The 27,342-nt window shown below is 40.4% G+C and overlaps 2 protein-coding genes across 3 annotated transcripts in view; both read right to left on the bottom strand.

Annotated features, from left to right (window-relative positions):
* Positions 1–27,342, bottom strand: part of sugct (succinyl-CoA:glutarate-CoA transferase) — a 61,265-nt gene that overhangs the window by 5,368 nt on the left and 28,555 nt on the right. The window lies entirely within an intron of this gene.
* LOC132994140 (uncharacterized) lies at positions 7,664–10,806 on the bottom strand. The gene is made up of 3 exons (XM_061064315.1): positions 9,972–10,806; positions 8,417–8,814; positions 7,664–8,228 (listed from the first exon to the last, which is right to left on the bottom strand). Exons 2-3 carry the CDS (start codon positions 8,791–8,793, stop codon positions 7,775–7,777), a joined length of 831 nt encoding a protein of 276 aa, XP_060920298.1. The 5' UTR covers positions 8,794–8,814; positions 9,972–10,806; the 3' UTR covers positions 7,664–7,774.

Raw genomic sequence — 27,342 nt, 5'->3', positions numbered from 1 at the left:
TTATGAAATAGTGGTAAATATGATGATAAATGTTTGTCAACGACCAATTTAACCTTGACGAAGACGAGACTTTGACGAGCTAAAAATAAATGATTGATAAAAACTCAGATGACACAAGTTTAGTTTCCATTTATGAGACATGACGAGACTTGTTAGAGGTGGGCTACTGAAAATCCAAGATATTTCCCCCACTGCACGTTTAACACGTCTTTCAAACTTAGGTTAGTTCCAGTCATAGATCAAACTCTTGTTGGTTGTCGGGTATGAAAGTGTGCAGTTACACCGTACATGTCAGAGCTGGTACTCGAGTCAGAACATGAAGCTGAATTATGACAGACTGGAAAAAGTGGAGGATGTGTGTGTGTGTGAATGGAAAATGAGCCTAGAACATAAACATATGTCTCACACACACACACACACACACACGCACGCTCCTCAGCATGTGTGTGTGTGTGTGTTTGTGTACTTCTCATGTCTATGAGCCTCAAACTGACAGAAAAATAACTTCATCCTTTTCTCCATCTCTGGTTTCTTTTTCACGTTCGTCCTTGTTTTCTATTTTATTTTTCCTCTTGTTCCCATCCAGTGTTTCTGATTCTGTCATTCTTATTTTCCATTAATCCCCCCCCCCCCCCCCCCCATCCCTTTTATGTCTCACCTGCATCCTTTCTACTGGATTCTCCTGTTTCTGCATCTTTAAATAATTCATGTTTTTCAAACCTGGGGCCTGTTTTTTAACATATTTGTGGTCTGAATAACTCATATATTCTGAAATCTTTGATTGTCTCCAGTAGATGAGTCATGCAGCAGTGAACAAGGCTGTAATGTCTGCCACATAATCCTTGATGGATCAAAGTTTGTCCACTAAAAGTAGTTGTTTTTGTCCCTGACAGGCTCAGACTGTTATTCTAAGTGTCTGAAAACATTACAGAAAGGATCCCTGGAGGGGAGAGATAGACCTTTTTGTAATAGAGGAAGTTGATTTTTTTTTAACTACAAACAGCTGTTCTCTATCGTATCGAGACTATCTCTCCACACAGTTACATATTCCATACGTACGGGGGACTGAGAGATAGTTTCTTCACTCAGAGAACCAAGGTTACAACGTAACCAAACATTCTCTTCAAACACGCCAGACGACACTGATAAAAACAGAGATTGTACCTCACATCGCCCATTCGTTTTGTCTTGGTCATTACAACAGTACAGCCTTAGTACAACTTATCAAGGTTTAAGAGTAGGGCTGACGCGATAGAGGGAAAAAAATGCAATCAATCGCTGTATTTCAATAGTTGATTTCAATTAATCACATTTTGAATCACATGTTTGAAATGCCATTATTTTGCTTAGTTTTAATTTTCAAATTGTGTACTTACTTGTCTTAAGCTTAAGACTATTTTTCTTCCTGTAAAAACCTGCTTTTATTTTGAAAGTAAATCATGAACATCCAGTAAAACACAGTTATAACATTAACTTAACCACAGAGAAAGGAACAGATTGAAAAAGAAAAAAACGGAAACATTGTGAAATGTTTGATGTCACAATGTGGATAATAATTCTGACCAGTCAAAGTTCTTTAAAGGGAAATGAGACGTTCACAGGCACAGCAGGGACGGTATTTTCCATCACTGTGACTATAGGGAGAGGCTGCGGTGGCTTACGTATGATGAGCCTAAAGGGACGACGTAGAATAGGATTGAAGAAATAAAAAAAATGATGTGTTACTTTCTGGACTTAAGAGGGAACTTAAAGCTGCTAATGAGATGGTAAACCATGATTTTTCTTACAGGACGAGACTGTCCTGACTGTCCCCCCCGCAACAGTCAATCTAACATTTAAATGATTTATTTATTACATTTAAACAAAGCAAATTAAACACCAAAGTCATATAATATCTAAGAAGGGATGAACTATTAACTTCTGTGTTTACTGAAAGGCTAAATTACTTTATCCAGATATCGTGTTCAACAGAGTGGAACACCAGAAACATGTTGCCTGTGGTCTCGGCTGCAAGGAGGCATCAATTATAATAAAAAATAACATACAGCAAAAATAAAATGTAATCTCAGGGGACGGAGATTAATAGATTAATAGATAAAACACACACACACACACACACACACACACACACACACACACACACACACACACACACACACACACACACACACACACACACACACACACACACACACACACACACACACACACACACACACACACACACACACACACACACACACACACACACACAGGGGTTAGCTTTAATAAGATACAACCACTGATCGATGGCTTTAATTTAAACATCAAACATGACACACTGGGCAGGAAGTCAACCAGCGCTAAGTGAATTATAGTGTGTGTGTGTGTGTATGTGTGTGTGTGTGTGTGTGTAGTCACTGCATGTACTGGTAGACAGCCTCAGAGTGTATATGTTTAAACCACATGCACTTAAATTACATCAAATATTTTGGGAACAAACGCTTTTCTTTATGAAACCTCCAGATCCAAGCCATATTGCACTACGTCCTTGTTGCTACGGAAACCATACAATCGGCAAACCATTTCAAGCAAATTATAAATGTTGACCAATTCTTTATTTTTTTCTTTTCTTGACGAAACCCAGTTTAATATTCTCACAGAGTCACGGCAAAACATTCAGCAGCTGCCGTCTGCAAAGTCCCGTTTCATCTTTCCCCACAACCGCAAACGATCAACACGAAACAAAACAAAACGAGGCCTCCGACATTCATCTTCCTGTGAGATAGACAAAACATGTTGACGAAACGGCGACCACCGGCTCAAACTCTCACAATCATGATGGGAAACAACACTGCACGGACATGATATCTGTCGACTCCATTCCTTCGCCGTGCAGTTTGGAGAGACGACTTTATAAAATGTTCAGACTTTGGTTTATTCTTCAGCCAGCCTGGAACTTTGGCCATTGCCACTGTGGTTTTCAAGAGCCACAAGTGATCATATATGGACAAGAGGGAGGAGCTGCAGAGGAGGGAGGGGTCAACAAACGCTAAGTTACCAAAGCTCAACAGTCTGTGGTGTGGCTAACTCATTAGCCGCTAATGAGCTGGGTAACATGTTTCCAGAATGAGACTCTGCTAGTGGTGAAAGATGGCTGCTGTTATTTATTCATCAGACTAAAGAAGATAAGGGAGCCTGCTGAGTGTTTCCACAAGACACACCTGGTGGCTCCTCCCTTTAATATTCTGACTTACAGTGTGTGTGTGTGTGTGTGTGTGTGTGTGTGTGTGTGTGTGTGTGGCTGTATCTGTACATGCGTGCTTACAAGTGTAACAGTATGATTGAATGCATGTGTGTGTGTGTAATTCTATCTGCTTGTTATGCAGGGTATCATTATATCCATATGGAAATATCTCTCTCTCTCTCTCTCTCTCTCTCACACACACACACTCTCACACACACACACACACGAACATGTTCCATTTTCCATTTTTTTTAAAACATTAAATTGGAGACAATAGCAAAATTGACAAAAAGTTTGTGTAGAGGCAGCAGGATAGTTAATCCACACACATTCTGGACAACACGGTTAAATAAACAGAGCTGTGTGTGACGTTTTTTTTTTTTAAAACACAAATAAACACAAATGATCCAACAGTCAGACTCGGGTGAGTAACAAACTTACACGACTCAACTTTTAGTCCGAGTACAGAATCAGTCTGTTCTGCTCTCTGACCGACTTTTAAAGTTGTTTCTCCTGTAATGAAGTTATAGATTTATTCGGTAAACTGTTTGTTTATTTGACACACAAACCTGAGAACTTCCATCTGACAGAAGACTTTGTTTCATCTTTCATCACTTTTTCCTCTTTTTGCTCTAGACGTGTGTTTGTGTGAGTGCAGTGTGTGTCGAGGGTTAAGATGACTTTTCTTTAATTTTCCCTGCATTATGTTGAGATGCTTCAATGAAGAACATCAAACGTCAAACACAGACACACACACACACTCACACACACACACACACAGGCATGCACCCAAACCCAGCTCTTCCTGCTCTGCTGTGTGTTTGAACACATGGTGTGTGTTTGACTAAAGCTTCACCTGCCAATCCTGTGTTTCTTTCTCAATGGCATGTATGTGTGTGTGTGTGTGTGTGTGTGTGTGTGTGTCTGTGTGTGTGTGTGTGTGTCTGTGTGTGCCGTGTGTACTTTGCCAGCCGCGGTGGAAAATGGCGAGCCTGAAAACCGCAGCGTCTGTGTGCAGTTAGCAGCCTGATCAAAAGACAGACGCACTGATCACAGAACAGTTTGTGGTTTTTCAGCCACGTGCCTCCTCTTCCTCCTCCGTCCTCGTTTCCTTTATTTATTTCTACAATTCTACAATTCACTTAGCAGACGCTTTTATCCAAAGCGACGTACATTTCTCTCTCATATTTATACTACTCCTCATATCCTATCCTTTTAACTCAGGGCCTGATTCACAAGAGAATTTTGCGGCTTTTGCGTCCCCTAAATCTGTGAAAATGTGTCAACTGGACACAGTCTATTTCACAAAACAAACAGAAATGGTTAAATGCTCCCCTTACTGCGCTGCAGAGCAAACAGCATCTCTGTGCGTCGGTGTATTTAAATGGCCTCACAATAAAAGTTTAAAGGGTGTCCCCTCCTCTCCGAGCTCACCATCATCATGCTGACAGAACTGAGCTCCGTCAGCATGAGAGTGCAAGCTCCACGGAGAGTAGGTGCACACAACTTCTCTCCACATTCAGACACTAAACAAGAAAAACACTGCACGGAGCAAGACCACTTTTTTGGCGGCATTCTCTGAAACAAAAGCTCTATCTCTGAAGGGGTCCTTCCTGTAATGTCGTCAGAGACTCAGAGCAACAATCTGAGCCTTTCACAGGGACTTTTAACATCGCAGCAATCACAGCCTGTTTCTCTGCTGCTGGATCAACTAATTAGCCAGAGCAAATGGAAAACTTCCTCCAGATCTCTGGTCTAAATGACTTAATTAGTACAAATACTTTCCGGTGATGAATCAAAAGTCTTATTTCTACAATTGAAAGAAAGGAAGAACCAAACCATTGAGAATTTCTTTGATTTTCTAATCTTTATTTTTTTTCCCTTGGTGTATACAAGAGTAAATAAAACAGTTTGAATAAAGCCAAAAACTCACACAAAGTTATCGCCAATCAGGTCATGACTCTTTAAACAGCCTTTTGAATGTGTTGACCTATCAGGAGCTTTGAATTCATTACAGCATCAAAACAGATTCAGGGTATATGTATATTAAACACTCGTCTAACTCCGGTCACCAACTTCTGAATGACTGAGGCCAACTCAGATGATGACTTCTTCACCCTCGTGTTTCTCTCTGCTCTCCTCGCTGTTTTAACGCCTCCTCTTCCTTCCTATCGCTCTTTACTCTTTTTACTCTTTGAGTCTTTGAAGCTAGCTGTGGCAGTCCATTAAGTCGACTAACCAGCACCCATGGGAGCCATCCAGGCCCGCTGTTGCATCATGTTACTGCAACATCAAGGCGCGGAGGATAGAGTGTGTGTGCAGCTCGATGTATGTGGAGTTGTGTATATGCGTGAAAGTGTGTGTGTGTGTGTGTGTGAAGATCTGAGGTTGCCTGAACCTGCTGCTCTCGGTTTGACCTCGACAATCAAAGCGGCGTGTGAATATCGCAGCGTTTTCATTCCTGTGAAGTGTCAGAGCAGGTTTTTCCTTCCATATACGGCCTCATATTAGCACTTAACAGGATTTTTAGATGCGTTACATAAAGCTGAAGCCTGAGTGTTTACGGTCCCAAGTGATGTGGTTTTTCATGATACCAGCTCATGACATGAATAATGCCCTTCATCGTGTTTTAGTTGGAGAAATATTTATTTCTAACTTTGAAGAATAAAGCAGCGATGTGTCACACTGGAGGAGTCATGACTCTCTGTTCAAACGTCTCCTTATACAGATCAGATAAACACAAATCATACCTTGTAAAAAAGTGACATTGCTGTTTCTAAAGTTTTTAATAACTCTGAAAGTACTGCTACAGCACTAGTAAGATAAAGCTAAATGCTGTTTCTCTAAATATTGCCAACGAAGGGAATTCCTAAAATCAAGTTATTCCCCCACAGGGCAGAGCTTCACGTTGTGTGTCACACTGAGTGGCTCACATCAGGCCGTCTCATCACTTTTAGGATCAACTTCTAGAACTATGAAGTGCTTTCTGAAACTAATGTTTGTGTCAGTGTGTGGACTAAAGGTCCAGCAGAGCTTAGCCTGATTGTTACTTCACACAGAGATGATTTTGCATTTGTCATCATCCATTTATACAGATGCTCAGATTTTCATCTTTGTAACTTTAACTACCAAACACTAGACCTCCTGCAGATTTTCACATCCAATTTGACAATTGAACCCAACAAACCAGAGCTAAAATAAAGTGACTTTAAGAATAAACAATGTCCAAAACGGGCTCTGTATTCTGATAAATGCATTATGGATCTAAGGCTGAGCCCAGGCACCCTTCAGAGGAAACTCATTAGCCACTTGTATCAGCAATCATATTCTTTTTCGATCACTACCCAACGCTCATGACTGTATGTGAGAGTTGGAACACATCGATGGTAAATGAAAAGCTCGGCTCCCTCTTCATCACAATGGTCCGGTACAACGCCTGCGATGCTGTCGACGCTGATCCAATCCGCCTGTCAATTTCATGGTCCATCTTAAACTCACCCCAGAACAAGGGGCAAAGACTTCATGTTTAGAGTGACTCTGCCATTTTCTGAAAGAGAATCATGGCCTTGGACCTTGAGGTTCTCATCCTAACCGCTTCGCACTTCGCTGTAAACTGCCCCAATGCCTGCTGGAGATCCCAGTCTGAAGAAACCAACAAGAACCACATCACCTGCCAAACCTGGAGACATACATTGTTTTAAGTGTTTTCCCAAACTACAAAACAGCATGCACACTACAAAGCAAGGTGAAGCTTAATTTATATAAAATTAATCTCATAACTAAGTTTGATCCCAATTTTCTCATTTAAACAGGTTGAACTGTTCCTGAGAAAAAACTCAACTTGCTCCTGTTGGTAGGCACCACGCATGGTCGATCCCTGCCATAGGCAACATGGTGTATTAGAAAAGTAGCCATGTATCTTTGAAAGTGAATTTTTGGTCAAACCAGGCTTTAAATTATCCGTCCAAAATAGCATTGGCCCTTCAGTGGAAGGATTAGCTCACTGGTCACACTGGCAAGCAGTACCTTGCCTAAGCAAGCTTCACACAGTTTGTTTGACCATAGTGACTGCTCCGTACCGTGCTCATGCACAATACACTTCCTTGGCCACGGCACGCTTCGGAGAGTTGTGCCTCGGCACGGCACAGTTCATGCACGAGCACAAGCATACGGGTAAGCAACGTTGACAGCCTTTATTATGGAGAAATCCAGAGTTTTCTGGCTGTATCTGACTAAAATGACTCAAATTAAAGACACAAAGTAGCTGCTCATGCTTAAGCACGGTACGACAACATTGCCAGTGTGACCACACCCTTAATCATGTTAGGATTCTGCATGGAAAGCATGCCTTGCTTGATCAGGGAAAATGTATGTTTGTATAAATTAATCTTAGAAAATTAAAAGAAATAAACGCAAATTTTGCTCTGCATTTTTAAAAAATTATTGCATCAAGAGGATTTCGAGAGTAGGAACAGAGGGCCATGTTTGGTCGTTTTTTTATGTTTGTTTAGGCTGATTGACCCTGAGGCCTAGTTGATAAGATCAAACTCAGAACTTGATGCAGGGCAGTTTTCCGGCTCTGTGGAGATAGAGCAGAGGTGGGATGAACCCGCTGATGATGCTGATGAGCAGGCTAGCTAATAGAACCTTTATAAAGACATGAGCTGATGCATGCATCAGTGTTGGAGCCAAGACGAAGACTTGGAGTGACAGAGTCAAGATGGAGAACCCCTGGGTGATCATGATGACCTTAAAGGCCTTTCTCTTCATGCTGTTCTGGCTCTCACGCTCTCGGCCCCCATCGCCCGGCCCCGGCTGCTTCAGCACACAGAGAGCGTGGACACCGAAGTACAACATGATCACCAGGAAGAACGCAGCTTTGAATATGAACAAGTAGGTTGTTTCCAGGGGGGAAAGTGCAGTGACAGTAATGGAGCAGTCCAGTATAATCAGCAGCCAGGTGACTATGCAGCACGCCAACCTGTAACTGAGAGGTCTGAACCTGTCGGGAGGAAAGAGAAAACTTTCTATAAAAGGAACAGATGGTTCTGCTGATAACACAAATGACTACATTCAAAGTTTTGTAAATTCAAAGCCAGTATTTTAAAAAAGGATACAAAATAATATAAAATCTGGCCCACCTTTGGACCTTACAGATTTAGTCAGTCCTGTCTGATATTTTTTGATTACCTGAGAAAGATGGTGGGATGCACCACAGCCATGTAGCGTTCCAGAGAGATCCATCCCTGAAAGACTGCTGGTGAAAGCAACATGAGCTCAAATATTACCATTAACAGAATATTCCCAACATTCAGATCCATCCTCAGCAGGCCGTTGAGTAACATATAGACAACAGACAAGATGCAAAAGAGGAGCTGTGCAGTGGACAAATTTAGTGCAAAGAACTCTGAGGCCACGGCTCCGTCTCCTCCACCGGCTATCTGCCTCACCACGTAGATGTTTGCGGGCAGACTAAAGAAAAAGTTGCAGGAGAACAAGCCTCTCAGCCCATTAAAGTAATAGCTGTAGTCCATGTAAAACGTGGAGTTGTCTTCGGACTGATTCATCTTCACCCAAATTTCTAGAACCTGCAGAAGCAAAAAAAATGACAGTGACAGGTCAGTTACTGACCGTGAATACTACCAGCCAAAGAAATAAATAGAATTCAACTTTTGGATATGAATTATACTTAGCCATTGGATAGGTTAAGAGCAAAACATTGGGTATGAGTGTTCTAACCCCGCCATATAACCAGTAGAGAAAGTGAATCTGCTTCATATCCACGAGGAGTTATTTTACAGGCTTAAAACTTTTTCCGAGATCAGATCGGCGCAGATAAAAGGTTCCTAAAATAAAACCATCTACATTAAGGTTTTCCTCACCGTAGTCACAAGTGTGTGTTTCCAGACTGGAGTTGCATCTAAACAACATCTATCCCCTCTTTGTTTTGCATTCAAGAGGAACTCCTGTTTGTAATTTGGCCTTTTTGTTTCTCAATTGTTTCACCACAAGCTCATTTTAAACTGGACCCACCTGTTGATTTGCATGGCAGACAGCGGGTGTACATCTGGGGCATTCAAAACAAGCTGAATGAAGACATGGATATGGTTTCTGTGAATGGCTGTGCGTTGAGGCTACGACCATATTTGCATCAGGTTTTAATTTCATAAAGTAATCTCTCAGTGGAATTTACAAACAGAACAGCAGCTGGAGCAGGACGAGATTTATCAGAGTTCAGATGACACATAATTGTGCTAATAAAAAAAAACATCTGTTTTTTAGACAAATGAACTTGTGGCTAAATGTCAAACTCTGGGTCAGGTTGGTTTTATTTTGTATAGTAGTTGAACTTTGGGGCAATGGATAAACATTGACATGTTATAAAGTATAAAGTGTTCCCCAGTAGTAAAATTAGCATCAGCATGTTTCACTAAACCATCCGCAGCAGTAACAATAATTCTAATTCAGCAAAAATTAAACACAATCCTGGTCTGGTAATGGGATGAAGGTAGAATATCAGAGATGGATTTTTGTAAACTTGGGTGAATAAAACCAATGCTGTTTGATTTGAAACACACCACCAGAACAAAACTTTAAAGATATCAGTTCTTAAAAAACAAAATGCAACTAAGTACTGATAAAGAGCATTTTTTGATTAAAATGTGTATTATTTTTTGTAAGCGTTTGTCTTGAGGTGAATAAAAAACAGTTTGTTTTAAAGATTTTGTGTGTGAGTCAAACTTACCTTCAGCTCGTCTTCAACAGAAGTAACTCAGTAATGAAGCATCATTTGGCTTTTTGTTCTCGTCACTAATGGACATTCATCTAACATCAGGTGGAAGAAGAGAAGATCTGAGTCAGCCCCCCTGCTTTATTTGCATGACTGATGCATTCATGTCGTGCAATGTGGAAGTTATATGGGTCAGAGTTTTCATATACGCTTTAAGTTATAGAAATACATGTATGTAGATATTCTGTCCAATTTCTGAAAAATGCCAGCTCACTTTCAAGAAGCTATTTCAGTAGCTCGCCAGAGTGACCAGCAGGAGCCTCAACAGTGGAGCCAACAGATTGCTGACCAATTTAAACAAATAAAGAATAAAATACAAGCTGCAGTTACAGATACTTATCAAAGAGGTTGCTTTTTCATACATAAACCTTTGTAAAAAATGATTGATGCAATTAACAACTCAATGAAATTTAAACACACGTCAAAAAATGTTTAAAACTGTGCCACTTACCCATCATGTCTGTTGACAGAGATTCTCCGAAGCATCATTTAAAAAATAAATGTTCCTCTTATCCTTAGATGTTTCCTTAAAAATTATCATAATCTGGAGATGTTTTCATCATAGTAGTAATAGAACTGTTTCCAAATCACAACAACGGCAGAAATGCAACAAAGACAGGTACTGACGGCTAGTTGTCAAATGAGACCGTCAACATTTAACAAAAGAATACTGATCACAGATATCCAAGTTTCACTTATCTATAACTACCTTATCCCTTCACAGATTCTGGTTCTGTAACAGCACTGTAACAGTGTCAAAGTTCACTCATACACATTGCATTGCAATGGCTCAATATTGGGTGTCACGATTTGCGCTATGGTGTTGTTGAATGCTGAGAAGAGTTGGAAGGACACGGCATATGAGCACACTGTGGTAGCTTCACATACACAGAAACTCAAACATGCACACACACACACACACACACACACACACACACACACACACACACACACACACACACACACACACACACACACACACACATACATACACAGTGGTGTTTCACCTCTGATGTTACACATGTAAAGGCTCATTGTGTTGCACATAGCAGGCGAGGCATAACAAGGGCGTAAATATCCGCATTACGCTGTCAATCTGCCATATAAGTGATTTCAATTTATAAGACCTTAGTTATTCATGAATAAAGTATATTATTTCATACATTCATATTGAATCGCCAACCCTATAATAATAAATTGTTTTTTATAGCGCTTTTCTAGAAACTCAAATACGCTTTGACAAGGAAAAAAAAACAACCAAAAAAAACCTTAGCAGCACAAACCACATGTGTTTAATACATTAGCAAACAACTCAACAACATAACAGTAAACTGTGTTCGGTCATTTCTTGTGTTTGTTTGTGTGTTTTAGAGAGTGTTTGTTTGTGTTTCCCACAGAGTTCCACTTCTCTTGATGTCCCCGTAGAGGATACAAACACAGAATTTAATAAAAAGGAGGAGGAGGAACAGTTTTAAGAACAGTACATCCGATGGCTTAGTGGTCAGGACACATAGCAGAAGACCACAAAGCCCCTTGTTTGATTCTAGTCAAACTCCCATTCCCCCAGTCGATATTTCTTGTTTGTTACTCGACTGTCACCAAAAATACATGCCCTAAATAAAACTAGATGAATACATTTACTTCAAAAACACATCAAGATTAACATCGTCCGACAGCCAATCACGGAAGCTCTGTAAGTGTGTAGGTTCCTCGAGCCAAATGCAAATATTGGCATGTTGACATGCTCTTATTGAAAATACTAATAGATGATGTAAAAATGGTATAATGACGCACACACACATACACACCCACAATCTGCATCACCAACAAACAATAGCCATTGTTTCTTTCATGATCGGAGGGGGCGATAGATTAAAAGGGCATGCCTGCTGTTGCCATGGTGATTTCACACGCTGACTGTCAGTTTGCGCAAAAAAAACATTCCATGACAAAAATGTCCCACAGCAAGGGAATCGGCTCATGCTGTCCTGCTCACACTGTGATTGTGTGCAGTTGTACGACCGAAATAAGTCGGGGGGGGGGGGGCAGCCGATTGAACGGTGACATTTCCAATATGACAACCACCATCGTTGGGTTTCACAATTTCTCTTCAGAAACCAATGGGTGACGTCACTGACACTTTTATACATTCGATGGGACGCACACATACACATAGATTCAATTTAATGTCACTTCCATAATATACTCTCAGCATACATGGGAGCGAATCAGGCACACTGTGTTTTGGTTAGCGTGAGAGTCTCTGTGTAAGAAGTGGAAACTTTAACAAATGGATGGAGTTTGTTTTGGATCGAAGAGTTGCCCATATGGAGACAAACGAGGAGAAAAGTTGATCAAGTGCGTGTCTGTGTGTGAAACAGCAGCTGCGCTCCAGGTGTGGAGGAGGACAGTAACCTCCTGTCAGCAGGGAGCTGTTCAGGAGCTGCAGACAGTGAGGAAAACAGCCAAGTATGAGTTCACTGTGTGGAGACATTAATCCCAAACCTTGGCGCTATGAGAGTCTGAGCGACACTGGCAGCATCAACATGGGCGGGTCAGATGAAAACATGACAAAGATAAATGAGCCTCAGATGTCAGATCCCCCCCCCCACACACACACACAGTCTGACTCATCTACTTTAACTGCTGCTGATTATTCCCAATGCTTCATACAGTATCAGAGATGTGGTACAGCTGTTAGGTAAAGGTGTAAGAGGAGAGATGGTACGATAGAAAGGGTGATGAATTAAAAATTGGAACACACTCGTGGATGAAATGACGTTGGCCAAAGTGACGTGCGACTGAGATACTTTCCAAACCACAGTCCATCGAGGAGAAAAGCATCGGGGAAATTAAAAGAACCCAAGATAGAAACGTGGCTCAGTGTGCGTGATGTAAAAGATAGATGCGAACAAATCTCTGAGAACTCATTCAGGTCATGCTACCAATAAGCAGAACACATTAGGCTTGCATGTTGAGGAAATTACGTGATGTGCGATAGCATCGTTCAATATAGCGGTAACAAAATACATTTCAATAAATAAACTAAAAAAGAGTGCATATAAGCTGTAACTTAGTTTATGCTGTTATTCAAATTTCATACAATACCTGTGTTTGCAACATTTACCCCCTGAATAAAAATAAATACAAATAAATGGTTTTGTTCCTCCAATCAATGTATTCAAGAAGTCCAGGTCAGGGCCAAATAAAAAATAAATCCAAACTCCTTTTTAGACACTCTGATATGCCTCCAGCCAACAAGTAAAATGTACACATGCTGAAGGAGAACGCTTTGCTTGACTACATTAAAAGTGTTTTTTTTTTTTTTATTATTAATTGTGATACATTCAGACTTTCCAGATGTGTTTATTGCCAAAGCTCATAGTGCTACAATATTAGTTTTTAAATCTGTATAAATACAATATATGGGTGTGGCCCCCCCCTCCTTTGTTCAAAAATGATCCATTGAAGAAGGCCTCTGGACCAAATGTTGTGATTGTGATGAATTAAAGCTTTTTGTGGCATTTAAAGAAAGTGTGCAGGGCTATCTTCCTCCTCAAGGCTCACAGGCGCGACAATATTTAAATTACACTTAATTTGGCAGCTCTTGAACATAGCACAGTGACTTGGATTGATTTGAATTCCCCGATGTTACAGGATTTACAAAGACAGTATAGACATCAGAAGAGTCAGAATGAAGCTGCTGGTTTTCCTGTCAGCCATGTCAGCAGCTCGTCTCCATCTCATCTCCCTCTTCTACTTGTCTGTGCTGCTGCAACGCCCGAATTTCCCCTCTGGAGATCAATAAAGTATTAACCTATCCTATCCTATCTCAGCAGCCCACAGTGCAAGGAAACAACAACCAATTGAATCCAGAGGATCCCCAATGAACAACGAACAATGTAACAAGTAAACTAATAGAAAATGATTGCCACAAAAGCTTGGGTAGGACAGGCGTACATGCCACTGTAGCGAGCCACCAGCTTCACTCACGTCTTCCATGTCAGTACTGTCAGATGATGAATAAAATAAAGTTCTGTCTATGGGTTTCTCTGGCGGTTTTTTTTAAACTTGCAGTTTAGTATTTTAAACTCTGGTTCTTTAAAGCACTTTAAAACACAACAACTGACTACAGAGAGAAGTGGAAAATTAATCTTTAATGTGATCTAAAGTCTATACGAAGGCCTCCGGGCTGAACGTAGGCCAGCAGATGTTTGAAGGGAGGGAGGACGAGGTGAAGAGAGGGTGAGAGGTCTTTGATAGGAATCCCCGCTTAAAGACGAGCGTGGTGAAGTCCACAGAGATGGAAGTGATAAATTCATAAAGTCGGCATGAACTCGGCACTGATCCAGGACTTATGGAGGATAAAGCTGCTTTATAAGTGATTTTTTTACGGAGGCTTTGACATTTCATCACAGACCTGCTGCCTGCCAGAAGACCTTCAAGTCATCTGTAAAACTCAGCGAAGCAGGCTGAGAAAACATGAAGATCTTACAGGAAAATACTGGGGATCACTTCAGTCACTGCAGGGTCACTAAAAAAAAAAAAAAACAACATGTAGAAATATCCAATCAAAGACGAAGGCAAGTGTTTAAACACTGAGCTACAGAAAAACATCTATTTTAAATTTCTAACCCAATTAATCAGTGAAAGAGATTAAAAAGAAAACGGACGCAGTTGGCTAAAGCTGACGTCAACACAAAGTTTGAGTCCTGAAAGTTCTCAGGTGGTGAAAAGTTGAAATATCTTCGGTTAAACAACAACTGGACAACTGGAAACGAGTCAAAGTTGAAGTTTCTGACCTTGATGCTGAGAAAAGCAGCACGACTCGTCTTCAACCTCCCTAAAAGAGCGCATGTCTTGAAGGCCTAGCTCACACTTGGATGATATGAGTTCTCGCTTGGAGCATCAGCTTGGATGAAGGTATTGTGAAACTTCATGAACCATAAATGGGAGCGTTCAGCTGTTGAATTATGTGACTGTGTTTAAACTCATAAAAGACCACACCACAAACAGCCAACGAGAGACGGATAAAAGGAGAGGATGAGTGTTTCCTCTGGATCGGGCTGAGCTCAAGTGTTCAGGCAGGAATAAAAAATGATTTCAAATGATGCTCAGTGAAGAGACAATCATCCAATCGCACATCTGATCTCTCACACACACACACACACACACTTAATGACATTTTTCCACCTCCTTACCAATAACTGATCTGTGTGTAATATCGTAAAGCTTAAGGAAAAAATGTAAAAAGAAAAGAAAAGATAAAGACAAACAATGACAAAAAACAGGGTATATGAGGAGAATGAGAGAGTAAACGACTAGGGGAGGAGAGGAAGAAATAGAGGATATGAATGGTAAAAGGAGAAAGAGGGAAGAGGAGGAAGGAAAAACGAAGAGGAGGGGTGGCAGAAAGAGGTGGGAAGAGAAAAGAGAAGGAGAGGAGCTGCAGTGATTTTCATGAATGAGAGTGAACAGGTTTATTGCGACTGAAAAAGGCAGCGTGTTTTCCATATGCAAGCCCCTCTCACACACACACACACATACACACACACACTTTGGCTCTGTCCCCTGGACTGCAGAAGTTTCCGGAGAGCAGAAAAATCCCTGCTGTGCTCCAGTTGTTTCAACCTGTGCTTGTATATTGAGCCAGTGCAGTTGTGTGTGTGTGTGTGTGTGTGTGTGTGTGTGTGTGTTTGAACACGCTGCTTTGTCCTTTATGAGTCCAAAAGAAACAAAGTTCACCTTCAGTTCACTTTTTTTCCCCCTTGTTGTCGGTGAGGAGGCTGAGGTCAGACAGTCAGAGAAAGGCTGCAAGTCGCTGCAGTTCCTCTAGTGTCCACTAAAGCCGTCTCCTGCAGTGAGTCAGGTCTCATAGAGTCCCATGTTAAAATGTCCAACTTTAGAAATAATCATTTAAACGCTGATAATTAATGATTAACAGATTAGCGGGCGTGTGCCGAGCTCTCTTTACATGTTAGCACTAATTAGTAGCTTTCTTTTTCTGTATGCATGCTAACAGCTAACTACGCTAAAGGTGGATTTAATATCACCAGCTGTAATGACTAATGTTCAAATGGATCCTGCTTTCTCCTCTGATTCTTAAACATATAAGACCCTTTGTCCACCTGCTGTTGAGGATAAAAGCTCTGAACATGCGTCTTGTCTCTATGACAACAGTCCCTTGACGGCCGCTTTATGACCGACACTGCTCCATTGCTTTTGACTGTTTCATATTGGAGATCCTTTTCTTCCTTCACTATGAGGATCGAACGGAGGACGCTTGCCCTCCTATCCTTTGTCTGGATGATGAGCTTAATAATGATGACGGACCCTCTATCACGGCTCTAATCAGACACAGAGCAAGGACCTGAGCGATCTACTACATGATTGGCTGGTTGTAAAGAGCACCGGTGACATCAGCTGTGCCCTTCTGAACAGTGAAATGATAATGACTAGAGGTGCTCAGGGCGGCTGCATAAGAAAAGGCAGTGTGATCTGAAAAAAGCACAGTGGGCGCCATGCATTTTCTCCAGACGACCGCCTGCTGCTGCGAACGCTCTTTGGGGACAATTGAAAAAGACGCTGGCACTAAGAAAAACAAAAAACAGATGGACACAGGCCCTTGAGCTACATTAAGACTGTCACCTGATGTCGATTAAGGTTTCAGACACACAAAGTCTCTTTATGGTCTCCACAGCAACGATTTCTTATACATAATAATTCATCAACAGATTTTTGTTGACGCATAAAAAGAGTCAACTTTGATTTGATATTTTGACCATTTTAAGGATAGGATTTATATGTGTTTTAAGCTCTGGTATAAATACATTGCTCCACATGTACGTCATTGGGATTTCATATTCAAACATCTGAAAACTCCAGCCTGCTCTCCTCTTGTTTGATCTCTTATATCAACACATTTTGGAATTTCAGCTCATAAGCAGCCACACAAACTCGTTTCTGCTTCTGAAATAGTCCAAAAATAACATCTGAAACATAAGTCGATGTCCACATATGTTCTCTCCGTCTCCCTCCCTTCTTTTGTTTGGATCTCCGTCCGCTCCTGATTATTTTCCGTCTGTTTATCTCTGGAGTGTCACCGTTTAATTGGACGTCCCCTCCTCCTCCTCCGTCCCCATGGGAAAGTATGCAGACACATTTTGATTTGATTATGGCTCACAAACCAAACTATGCTCAGACACATTCCAGCTTCCACAAACAGACGACGTGAGGAAACTGCATAGCAAGGCCGTGCTGCATGCGGCCACCGTTTGAGGGTTCGATTCCCTCAAACATTCGCCGTTGATGTTGTTTCGACGCTTCTTCTCCCTCTAGATGTGTCTGACTGACTTCAGGTGGCGGTCTCACTGCCAAATCTATCAATGAACCGATCAAATCCTTCACGCTCTTCTTCTCCATACAGCTGACGCACGACACCCTCTGCAGGCGGGAGGAGTCACTGCATCAAAGTGCAACAACACAAAATTGTCTAGATGTCATTCTGACTTTCATCAGAAGTTAGAAATAAGTGGAGAAGATGAGGAGAGAAGGAAACAAATAATAAAGTTCAAGTGGAAAAAGAGAAGAAACGAACAGGAGAAACTGGAGAGGAAAAGAAAAGAAAAAATAGAAAAGAAAGCAAGGTTGTCAAAACTCTCCGTACTTTAATACCTTTTCATTACCACATTTTTTAAAACATAACATACACATAACATAAATGAAAAATGAAAGAAGACGGAATAAGAAAGAAAGAAAGAAAGAAGATGAGAAGGACAATTAGGAAGAAAGAAACATAAATTAAAAGAGATTAGATAGATACAGTAGAGGGATGAATGGATTGATTGACGGATGGATGTATTTTTGTATTTGCACAATAAACACCACAGAGATTTGTGTGTTTGTTGATTTCATTGTAAAACTAAAGAAATGAAAATATATATTTTATTGAACAGGACTTTTAATTGATTTATTTTGTATATTCTAAAGTAAATATTGAACATTATCTACCTTTGCGTCAATAGATTTCCCCATGACTTCACATTCAACTGTTGCAGTTCAAAGTCGTCAGACAAATAAATAATGATGTCACATCCTGGTTTAAAGACTGCTTTAGAGAGTACAAACCCTCTTCTTCTCATTTCTCACTTATGAATTCCCTTCTCCTCTCCTCTTCCCCCCCTCTCTCTGTCTCTCTCTCTCGATCAGAGCATTTCTAAAATATGTTCCATGCTGGTTTCTGTGAGCGAAATCAGGCTCAGATGTATGTCAGCTCATCACTCTCTTATTTTCAGGCTTCCTTCTGACGACCCTAATCAAGTTTTGAGTCCAGTTGAAAGGATTTCCTGATGCTTTTAAATACGTCCAAAAGAAAACTATCAAGAAGAATCAAGGGCTTCTTTTTTTCCCTGGATTGAAGCTCAGATCACGTCCTCAAAAGATAAAAACAAGTGGTGTTTTGAATTGTGATTCAACTACTGCACTCTGAACTAACAAATATTGAAGCTGACGGTTATGAGACCCTCCCGAGTAGTCGCTGAACAAATTGGGCAAGTAAAGGTGATGAGAGGTTCCCACGGTTGAGATGTGGGGGCCAGAAGGGACCATGCAGTAAGACAAGTATCGGCATTGTTGGTACCTGACAAGCGCACAGAAACTGAGCCAGGTCTGTTGAAGGTGGCAATGCTGTTTTGGTTGCTGGGGGCAACTAAGGGTGGCATAGGGTTAGGGTTAACGTTAGGGTTAGGGTTATGTTAAATAACTTATCAGTAGAGCATAGGGGCCTAAATGGGATGAGGGGTGTCTTCCCCAGCGGCTGTGGCTCAGTTGGTAGAGTCGTCGCCTCTCAACCGGGTGGTCGAGGGTTTGATCCCCAGCTGGGCAACATGTCCAATGTGTCCTTGGGCAAGACACTTAACCCCGAAATTGCTCCTGCTGCTTCGGTGGTGGTGTATGAATGGGATTAGTTACTTCTGATGGATGATACTACATAGCGATCACTACCATGGGTGTGAATGGGTAGGTGTGACATGCAGTGTAAAAGCTCAAGTATATAAGCTCAAGTCCATTTACCATTCCCTGAGTGCTAATCCTTTCATTAGGGCACCTTGTGTTTATTTCAAAAGATTTGACAATGAGCAAGAGAAGCACAAAAAGGTCTCCATTCAAACCCATTAAAACATCACATTTAGTCCCGGTTGTCATTATAACGTCAAATCATATACTGTTTTTATTGGCTGCAAATACTTGTATTTTTCCTTTTACCACTATGAGGCGTTCCTGAGGCCACTGAAGGTTGATGTGCCAAATCTTGTCAACTCATACAGTCCCTTTATCATTCATGGCAGTTTTCTCCTGAGGAATGTTTGTCAACTTTGTCCGCACGTTACAAAAGTTTGAAACCTTGCAATCCATTCCATTTTTTTGGACAAAATATATTTTGTATTGATTTGTTTTTCAAGTATTGTATTTGTCAAATTTGTTTCTCGTGAAAAGTAACATTAACTTGGTTAATCTTGTATTTCTGACGCCTGGCAGCTGCTGAGTTTACGTGTAACATTTCACAGGAAGTGGTGACTGACTCTGTAGCCCTGTTTTCTGCTGTCAACAATCAATATCCGCGAAAAAAAAGTTCCTCCATAGTGTTTCCATCTTTTACAGGAAATACATAATCGTGAGGAATCAAATACCTTGTAAGGTTACTTCTGGTATTTAAAAACGTTGTCCTATTTTTGTTTCATTATTTAAAGTCTGAATGACGAGAAGATACAGAAGTTTTTGAATGTCTCTTGCCGTTTTGCTCGATCCTGCAGCAGCGACACAGGCTGGGATGACTGCAGTCGGTGCAAATATTCAAAGGAAGTAGACATAAAGTGCTTCAAGTTTCATCATTACTGTTGTAATGGTGATCTGAACAAACACGGTCCTCCTCCTCTTAGCGTGTTTTAAATTGACTCTGCAAGGTTCTCGTAGTCTGACGCGTACATGGATTCTATCAAACTCACCTCTCACACTTTCCCAGATGTCCCAGAGTTGCTTTCCACTTACCGCTGAGCTGTTCCAACTGATTATTTTCATTATATTACCCTCCCTCAGCGCCATCACATCCTCTTCCCTCTCTGATTACTGTCGACAAGAAAACTCTACTTATTCCTTTTCCACAGTCACTCAGAGGTCACAGCTTTGTTTTGGAGACAAAAACCTCTGAACTCCTGCATTTTACTCGTAATCTGGGTCGTTTAGGAATTGGAAAGTCTAAAACAGGTTGCTCAGTGTCCTCGTGAACCAGACATGGTCGGCCGACTGAGGCCCAAAGTTACCTAAAAACAAATGTTTCATTCATCAGAACCATAAAAACAAAATGTTCCTTTAGATTGTCTCTGTTGAGGTTAATGGTTTAAAATCCTTCCTCTGAGAAAACTTCACATCAAGATCTCTGAGAACTTCGCTGATCTAGTGAGGAATGCACTTCCTCTTCCTGTAACATTATGACCTGACAGAGTGAAGAACCTTTTCAGCTACCTTTGTGTGAACTTATTACTGACTGAATATATCAATGTAGTCCAAGGGATGTCCACAGATGGATTGTCAACTGCAGTTTAGAACTTTGGCAGCAGCCAATGCCATGTTTGGAGCCTAAAGTGGCCATATTTGAACAAGAGGGTGGGGCTTGAGAGAAGTGAGGGGTTAGCAAACAATTACTTATGGTGCGTTCCATTTACCTCAGAAGTCAGATAGCGGGGCTATAAATGACGTCTTACCGAATTGACCGTGTTCCAGTAACCAGTTGACAACAAGTCAGACAAACAACATGGACACCTCCAGGACTACTTTTGTTTTGTGAACTTATACCAGACGATGACAACACACTATGCCATAGTTTAAATGCAACATAACAACATGTCCACAGGTAGAACTTAAACAATCCTATCAGTGTGATTGGAATAATTACACAACATAAAGCCCAAGTTGCTAGGAAACACTATAGTGTACAGATTAAACTTCACTGTTGATACCTGTAGCAAGCCATGTTGGATTTTAACTTCGGGCTATCGAAGTTCCTCTAAGTTTCTGAGTCCGAGTTCCAACTTTAGGGCGCATGCCTGATGACGCATCTGACTGGCAACTAGGAAATTTCCGACTTCTGAGATCAAATGGAACCCACCACTAGCAATGGTGAACAGTCTGTGCCTTAGGCTGATCCATTAGCTGGAGAATTAGCTAGTTGGTGTCAGCTGACGGGAAATTAGGAAACATCACACCCCTGCTGCCCGCTTGCACAAATCTCCAGTGAGAAAGTGGCAGGTGACCAACAATAACTGGCTAACTTAAAAGAAACAGTCATCTCATGTCTACATCGGGTTGTCTCTGCTTAAGAAAACAGCCATCCTGACTCCATTCTTGGGCCACCACAAATATATTGATAAATAACAAACAGTGAACATGCTAAAAAGCAACATATGGTGAGCACATACAGCTAACACACCCTAGGGACACACCCTGATGCTGTCACTAATTTTGTTCCTGCTTCACATCAAAACATCATCGTCAGGAGGAAGAAAGTGAATCATGAGGATGAAATGATGAGTGGAAGAGGAAAAAGTGGAAGAGAACATAAAATAAACAAGCAGAGGAGAGGAGAGGAGTGGAAGAAAAGAGAAAAATAAACCAAACCACTTTAATCAACGTTTGAAGCTCCTGCCCTTTTTGACAACATAATTAAAGCTGTTGGCAGCCGGACTAAAATGTTTGAAGGTAAAATCAAAAGTAAACAGAATTAACCGGCTGTTATTTAACTAGATCAAATTGTTTAATATTTTGTGAGAAGGGGTTTTCAAAAATAATGGATAGCATCCCAGAGAAGGAAAATATTGAGACATTCATAGAACCATAAAATAAACATTTCCTCCCTTGGAAGGTGCATTTAGGGATTCCAGGTCTTCCAGGTGTTTCCAGGATGTGTGGGAACTTCCCCATGACCTGACTCCAAACTTAAACAGCTGACAGTACTCATGATTAATGCGTCGGAGCAGGAGAACATACGTGTGATCAGAGAGCAGTGAGGTGACAAATCGGAGTGTGAATCAACTCCTTTTCAAAGTCAGGACTCTGCTGAGTCATGTCAGTTTACATTAAAGCTCAGTCATGGGACCATATATGCTCTCTGCTGCGGACTACATTGCTCCACAGGAGGACATGTTGGTCTGTCAGACAACAGACTGGTTCAGATTTGAAAAACTATCTGATTGACTTTATTCAAACTTGTATAGATATTAATCATCTCCACACAGTCAACCCTTATTGGTGATTCTGATACTATTAACTCTTGGAGCGCCATTTTTTTCAAAAATTTTGTGCCAAAGAAAAAAAGTTTTTGTAACAGTCTGTAAACATGTTTGTTTCAGTTGTGAAGTTGGACATTTTAACATGGGCTCTATGGGGATCCACTCACTTTTGAAGCCAGCCTCAAGTGGACGTACCAGGAACTGCAGTTGTTCCCACACAATTATTTATTGGCTTCATTATTAATAAGTTGTTAACACAAACGATAAGCTTGCATATGTTATCAAAGAATAATAATGCTTCTTAAAAACAGATCCTGTTTGAAAATCATCTTGTTTTAAGTATTTTTCTGTACCAACATCATCAACATGTGGTATCAGTTGCTTAGCAAATTAAGGAAATAGATAAAGGAAAACTTGAACCAAAACACCCCAAAATATGCAGCTATTCCTCCTGCATTTGAAAAGGTTCAGCAAAAGTGTAATGTCAAATTTCTATTATTTTCTAGTTAACTGGTTAAAACATTGTTATACTATCGACTGCATCTCACTTTCAGCCGATAGTTAAACTGGAGGCTTGAATTCGTTTAGAAGTGAGAGTCGATCTTCTATAAGGAGGTAATTGAGGTATGAGTGTCTTCAGAAATAAACACCTCATTCTCTCCATCCGAGAACACAAATTACAGTGAAGAGGAACAGATTGTTCAGCACAGAGCAACCAGCCTAAAACCTGACAAGATGAATGACAAGGAGAATACAGCTCCATTGCTCTGCTCATATGACAGGACATTTAGTTCCTCGTTTCCTCAGAACTGCTCTCAATGTGCTGACGAACGAACAGGTTCTGTATTTTAAAGAGACCAAAGGTTCATCTGACCTCTGAGATCAATCACAGCTAATCCAGAAACCTCATTTATACTCATGCGTCAAGGGGTCACAGGAGCTGACCTATCCTTTAAAAAACAAAGATTTCACTCTGCAGAGACAGCTTATGTCAAAGAGCAAACCATATCTAGGAAATAACTGCAGATAAATCATGCAGAAAAGTTTCTGTAAGTGTGAGCCCCGAAAGTTTAGACGTACAGTATGATTTTTCATGAAGAAAATCAGATCCCCAGCAGCCCTGAAAATAACTTAACTCAAAATTGGACTGGTGTTAAGGCCTGTTAAGGCCTGTATCCTTCTCTTGTATGATCATACAACATAAGGAATACAGATTTTATGTCATCAGTGTTGTCCATAAAATCCTGGAAATGGAAACTTTTTTTTGCTGGTATTTGGTCAAAAACTAAAGTGTTCAATGGACAGCAGAATGATGGACAAAATAGATAAGTTGACGCGCTCCCTATAAAATCTAGAATAGAAATAAAAATGATTCTTCTGACTTAAAAAACTTCTTAATGGTCAGGGACCTTTGTATCTTAAAGAGCTCATAGTGCTGTATTACCCCTGTAGAACATTACACTGCCAGAATGCAACCCTGCTCCTTGTCCCTACATTCTCTAAATGTACTATGGGAGGTAGAGCCTTCATTTATTAGGCCCCTCTTCTTTTGAATCATCTACCAGTCAGGTTTTGAAGGCAGACACCATCTGTACCTTTAAGAGTATTTGTTTGTTTGTTTAATAAGATCCCCATTTGCTTCTGTTAAACAGTTGCTACTCTTCCTGTAGTCTCCATATCTTTTTGACAAAATTCCAGCTAGATGCATAAAAACACATCCATGACATGCATACTCACAGTACAACAAAACACATCACATAACCAATAAAAAACACAACAAACTCACATTTTAAAAAAAATGTCTGCTCTAACTTAATATTGTTCACTTAAATTGTTCAGAAAAGAAAAACCAAAAGTATCTGGCAAAACAACAAAAAATCTACAATATACTAATTCCTTTGTAAATAAACACAATCCTGCTTTTTGTGAAAACTATTATACTATTATTACTTTCTAAAATCAGATAACTTGATAATGAATTCCCTTTGCATTAAACTAGTTCTACAAGGCGGCAACAAAAAACGACCCTCTGATGACTGTCGAATAGAGTTATCATGTATATCTGAAAAAAATTACAGTTTACTGTAAAGTATTTCTGGAGTAGGCTTCCCTCTTTATAAATCCGCTGGTGCAGGTATGGACCAGCTCCTAGTTATGCTGCTATGAGCTAAGACTGCTGGGGCATCTGGCGCATTGAGCTCATGTGCCTCTCTCTCTCTCTCCCTCTCTATGCATTCACATCATATTACTGCATTTAACTCTTCCTGGCAGTTCCTGAGCTCCCTTGGCTATATTCATGAAATGTTTACGAGGATATCACCAAGAGGGAGCGTGTAAGTGGAGAAAAGAATGGGACCTAAAAGTGAGCCCTGGGGGATGCCATAATTAGAAAGAATCACCTAAGCTAAATAAGAACAGTCTACTAGTTCAAATAAAGATTAAACACTTCAGGGCAACACCAGAGACACCACACAGTCCTCCAGACTGTTTAGGATGCTGCAGTTTGATCAATGGTGGCAAAGGCAGAACTCAAATTCAACAATACCAGAATTGAGAAGTAACCTGAATCAGTTAAATGTTGACCTTATGATGGTGCTACATGAAACCTCAGAGGATCATCAAGTTAATTCTCAAGGAAATATGAATATTTGGACCAAATTCCATCCAAATGGATATTTTTGGTTTTGACCAAAGTGGTGAATTTATTATGTGACACTGCTGACCCTGAAGCTAACAATTCCTTCAAAACAACAAGCAATGTGAGGAATGTTTGCAAAGTCTGCACCCCAACTCGACTCCCTGGAAGTCTACAGAAAGTCAGGTCCAGGTCCGTGATGAATTTAATGGTTCATGGATTTGGAAAGACCATAGGACTCGCACAATCCCTGTGAACTAGTGCCTTGAGTCAACAACTTCAGGGAATTCTAAACATTTGGAATCAGCCTTTATTTTTTCAACTCTTTGTTCCTGAATATTTCAACACAATCTCAAAAGTGGGATTTGAAAGCATATAGCTGACAAACATTATCAATAAGTCAGCACTAAAACAAGCACATGTAAAAGCATCAAGTTTGACCTAAAATATGCTGTTTTAAAACATTTTTATCAGTGCATCACACAGAAGTTTCTGACAATCTGGAAGGCTGTTTGGTAATTTCATGCTTGTATATGGAAACAAACAAACCGCTTAGGAATATTGATACATTTCTGGTTCATTGTGCTCAAATCCCTCGACGATCAAAACTGAACTATAGCACTTGGCCAAAAAAACTTCACTAAGTCATCTTTTTTGACTACACACCTCTTTCCAATACTTTTGGGATAAAATAAAAGACTCTAGTTCAAAAACACACAGATCGACTGGAGAGTCTTCACAGGGACTTAGAAGGAAGAATAAATCCTTCGTTGAGTTCAGCAGATAAGAGCTATTAGTCGCAGGAGACAACAGCCAGCTGGAACAGCTCCTCCTCTAATTGAGTTTCAAGAGTTTCAAGAGTCTTGGTGGACAGAGAGAAAGACAAATGTGCTCAGGCCATCATTCTTTCAGCAGGTGGTATCACCAGAGGAAACAAAACCTCTGGAATTACAGGGATTCAAAGCTTTCATAGAAACACTGAGGCACAAACCAGGGGGGATTCCTGCCTGATAAATACTCGTCTGTCATTTCTGGATCTATCTCAGGATGCTCAGGATGGTAGAATCAAAGAAAAAGCAAATGTTTTAGATCTGAATTAAATTTTCATTTTAAGGTGTTGTATAGTAGCTATATCTGCTGAAGAATAACTTTACAGTAAATCCTGCAAAGTTTGACAAAAAAGGAAGAATACCAAACTTGCCTGCAAAAACGCCTACATTATGGGCTTATAACCATGCTTCTTCACAAATATCACAACTTTTCAGAGTATAAACAACAGTGAATTTCCCCTCGCAGGATTAATAAAGGATATCTTCTTCTTCTTCTTCTTCTTATTATTATTATTGATATTCCCTGCTCAATTAAATTGTTTTATTGTAAATCTCTCACATATCAATCACATTAAGAGTCCGCCATGTCAACAAGCCGTCACTGAAAAATGTAAGTTGAGCAACAAATAAGTGACATTTGTTAGCGATATACGCCACTGCTTCTGTTGATTTATAACAGTGCATATTATTCTGAAGTTACAAAGCCATTCATTATCCTCAGTGTGCATCCTTGTTAGGTCACATTGTGCTTTCTAGGAAGAAGTAATTTAGTTTTGGGTCATCTGTGATTTCTATCCCAAGTGATGGATCTTCTGCTCAGGAAGATACCGATAACATCCTTCAACAGTGAGCTCCGGTTAATTTGTAAAGCAGTTTTTAAGAGTAAGTTATGACTGATTTCAAAGAAGGGGCCAACAGTGTTAATATTCATGTGTGTTTTCTCATCACTTTTCTGTCATTGAAGCTTCTTCTTGGGTCTGTTACAAAAAAACGGCCGCAGTAGAGTTATAAGAAGCTATCCCTGCTGACTCAACACTCCCTATGATAACACAGTAGTCATCGTTTGACAGAAAGGAAGATTTATCTGGAGGAGAAACATTTCTTAGCAGAGGAAGAAGCTTAGTGGGTGTTTTCCAAACCACCTAAACCCCCCAAGAGAAGAGACAAAGCTTTTATGACGATGTTCTTTGTCCCAAACCACCAAAACTAAAGGAACATCAGTTCAAAGAGCTTGTGACTGTCTAGAAACAAAGATTGATCTACCTAATGGATTCAAAGTGCCACTCAGATCAATGCCAGGTGAACATAGGTTGGCATTTTCCAATCCTGTTAGGAGAAGTTTCATGTTAAGTGGGGTACAAACTACAAGAAAATAGGGCTGATAGCGACCGATTCCCCCTTTCTGACAATCTTTAGCAAAGTCACAGTTTTTCAAAAATGGTTCTATAGATGATCTTGCCAGATGTTTCTGTGCTGTGAGGTGTGTTAAGAGTGATCCATTCTGATCGAAAAGACGTAGGGGCCTCCCTGATGCAAATTGTACTGTATACATTAAACATGTTCAATACTTATGATCT

Source organism: Labrus mixtus, chromosome 19, assembly GCF_963584025.1.
Source record: "Labrus mixtus chromosome 19, fLabMix1.1, whole genome shotgun sequence".
Classification (NCBI taxonomy): domain Eukaryota; kingdom Metazoa; phylum Chordata; class Actinopteri; order Labriformes; family Labridae; genus Labrus; species Labrus mixtus.
Note: the sequence above shows the minus strand (reverse complement) of the source record. Positions and strands in the feature narration are given on the sequence as shown.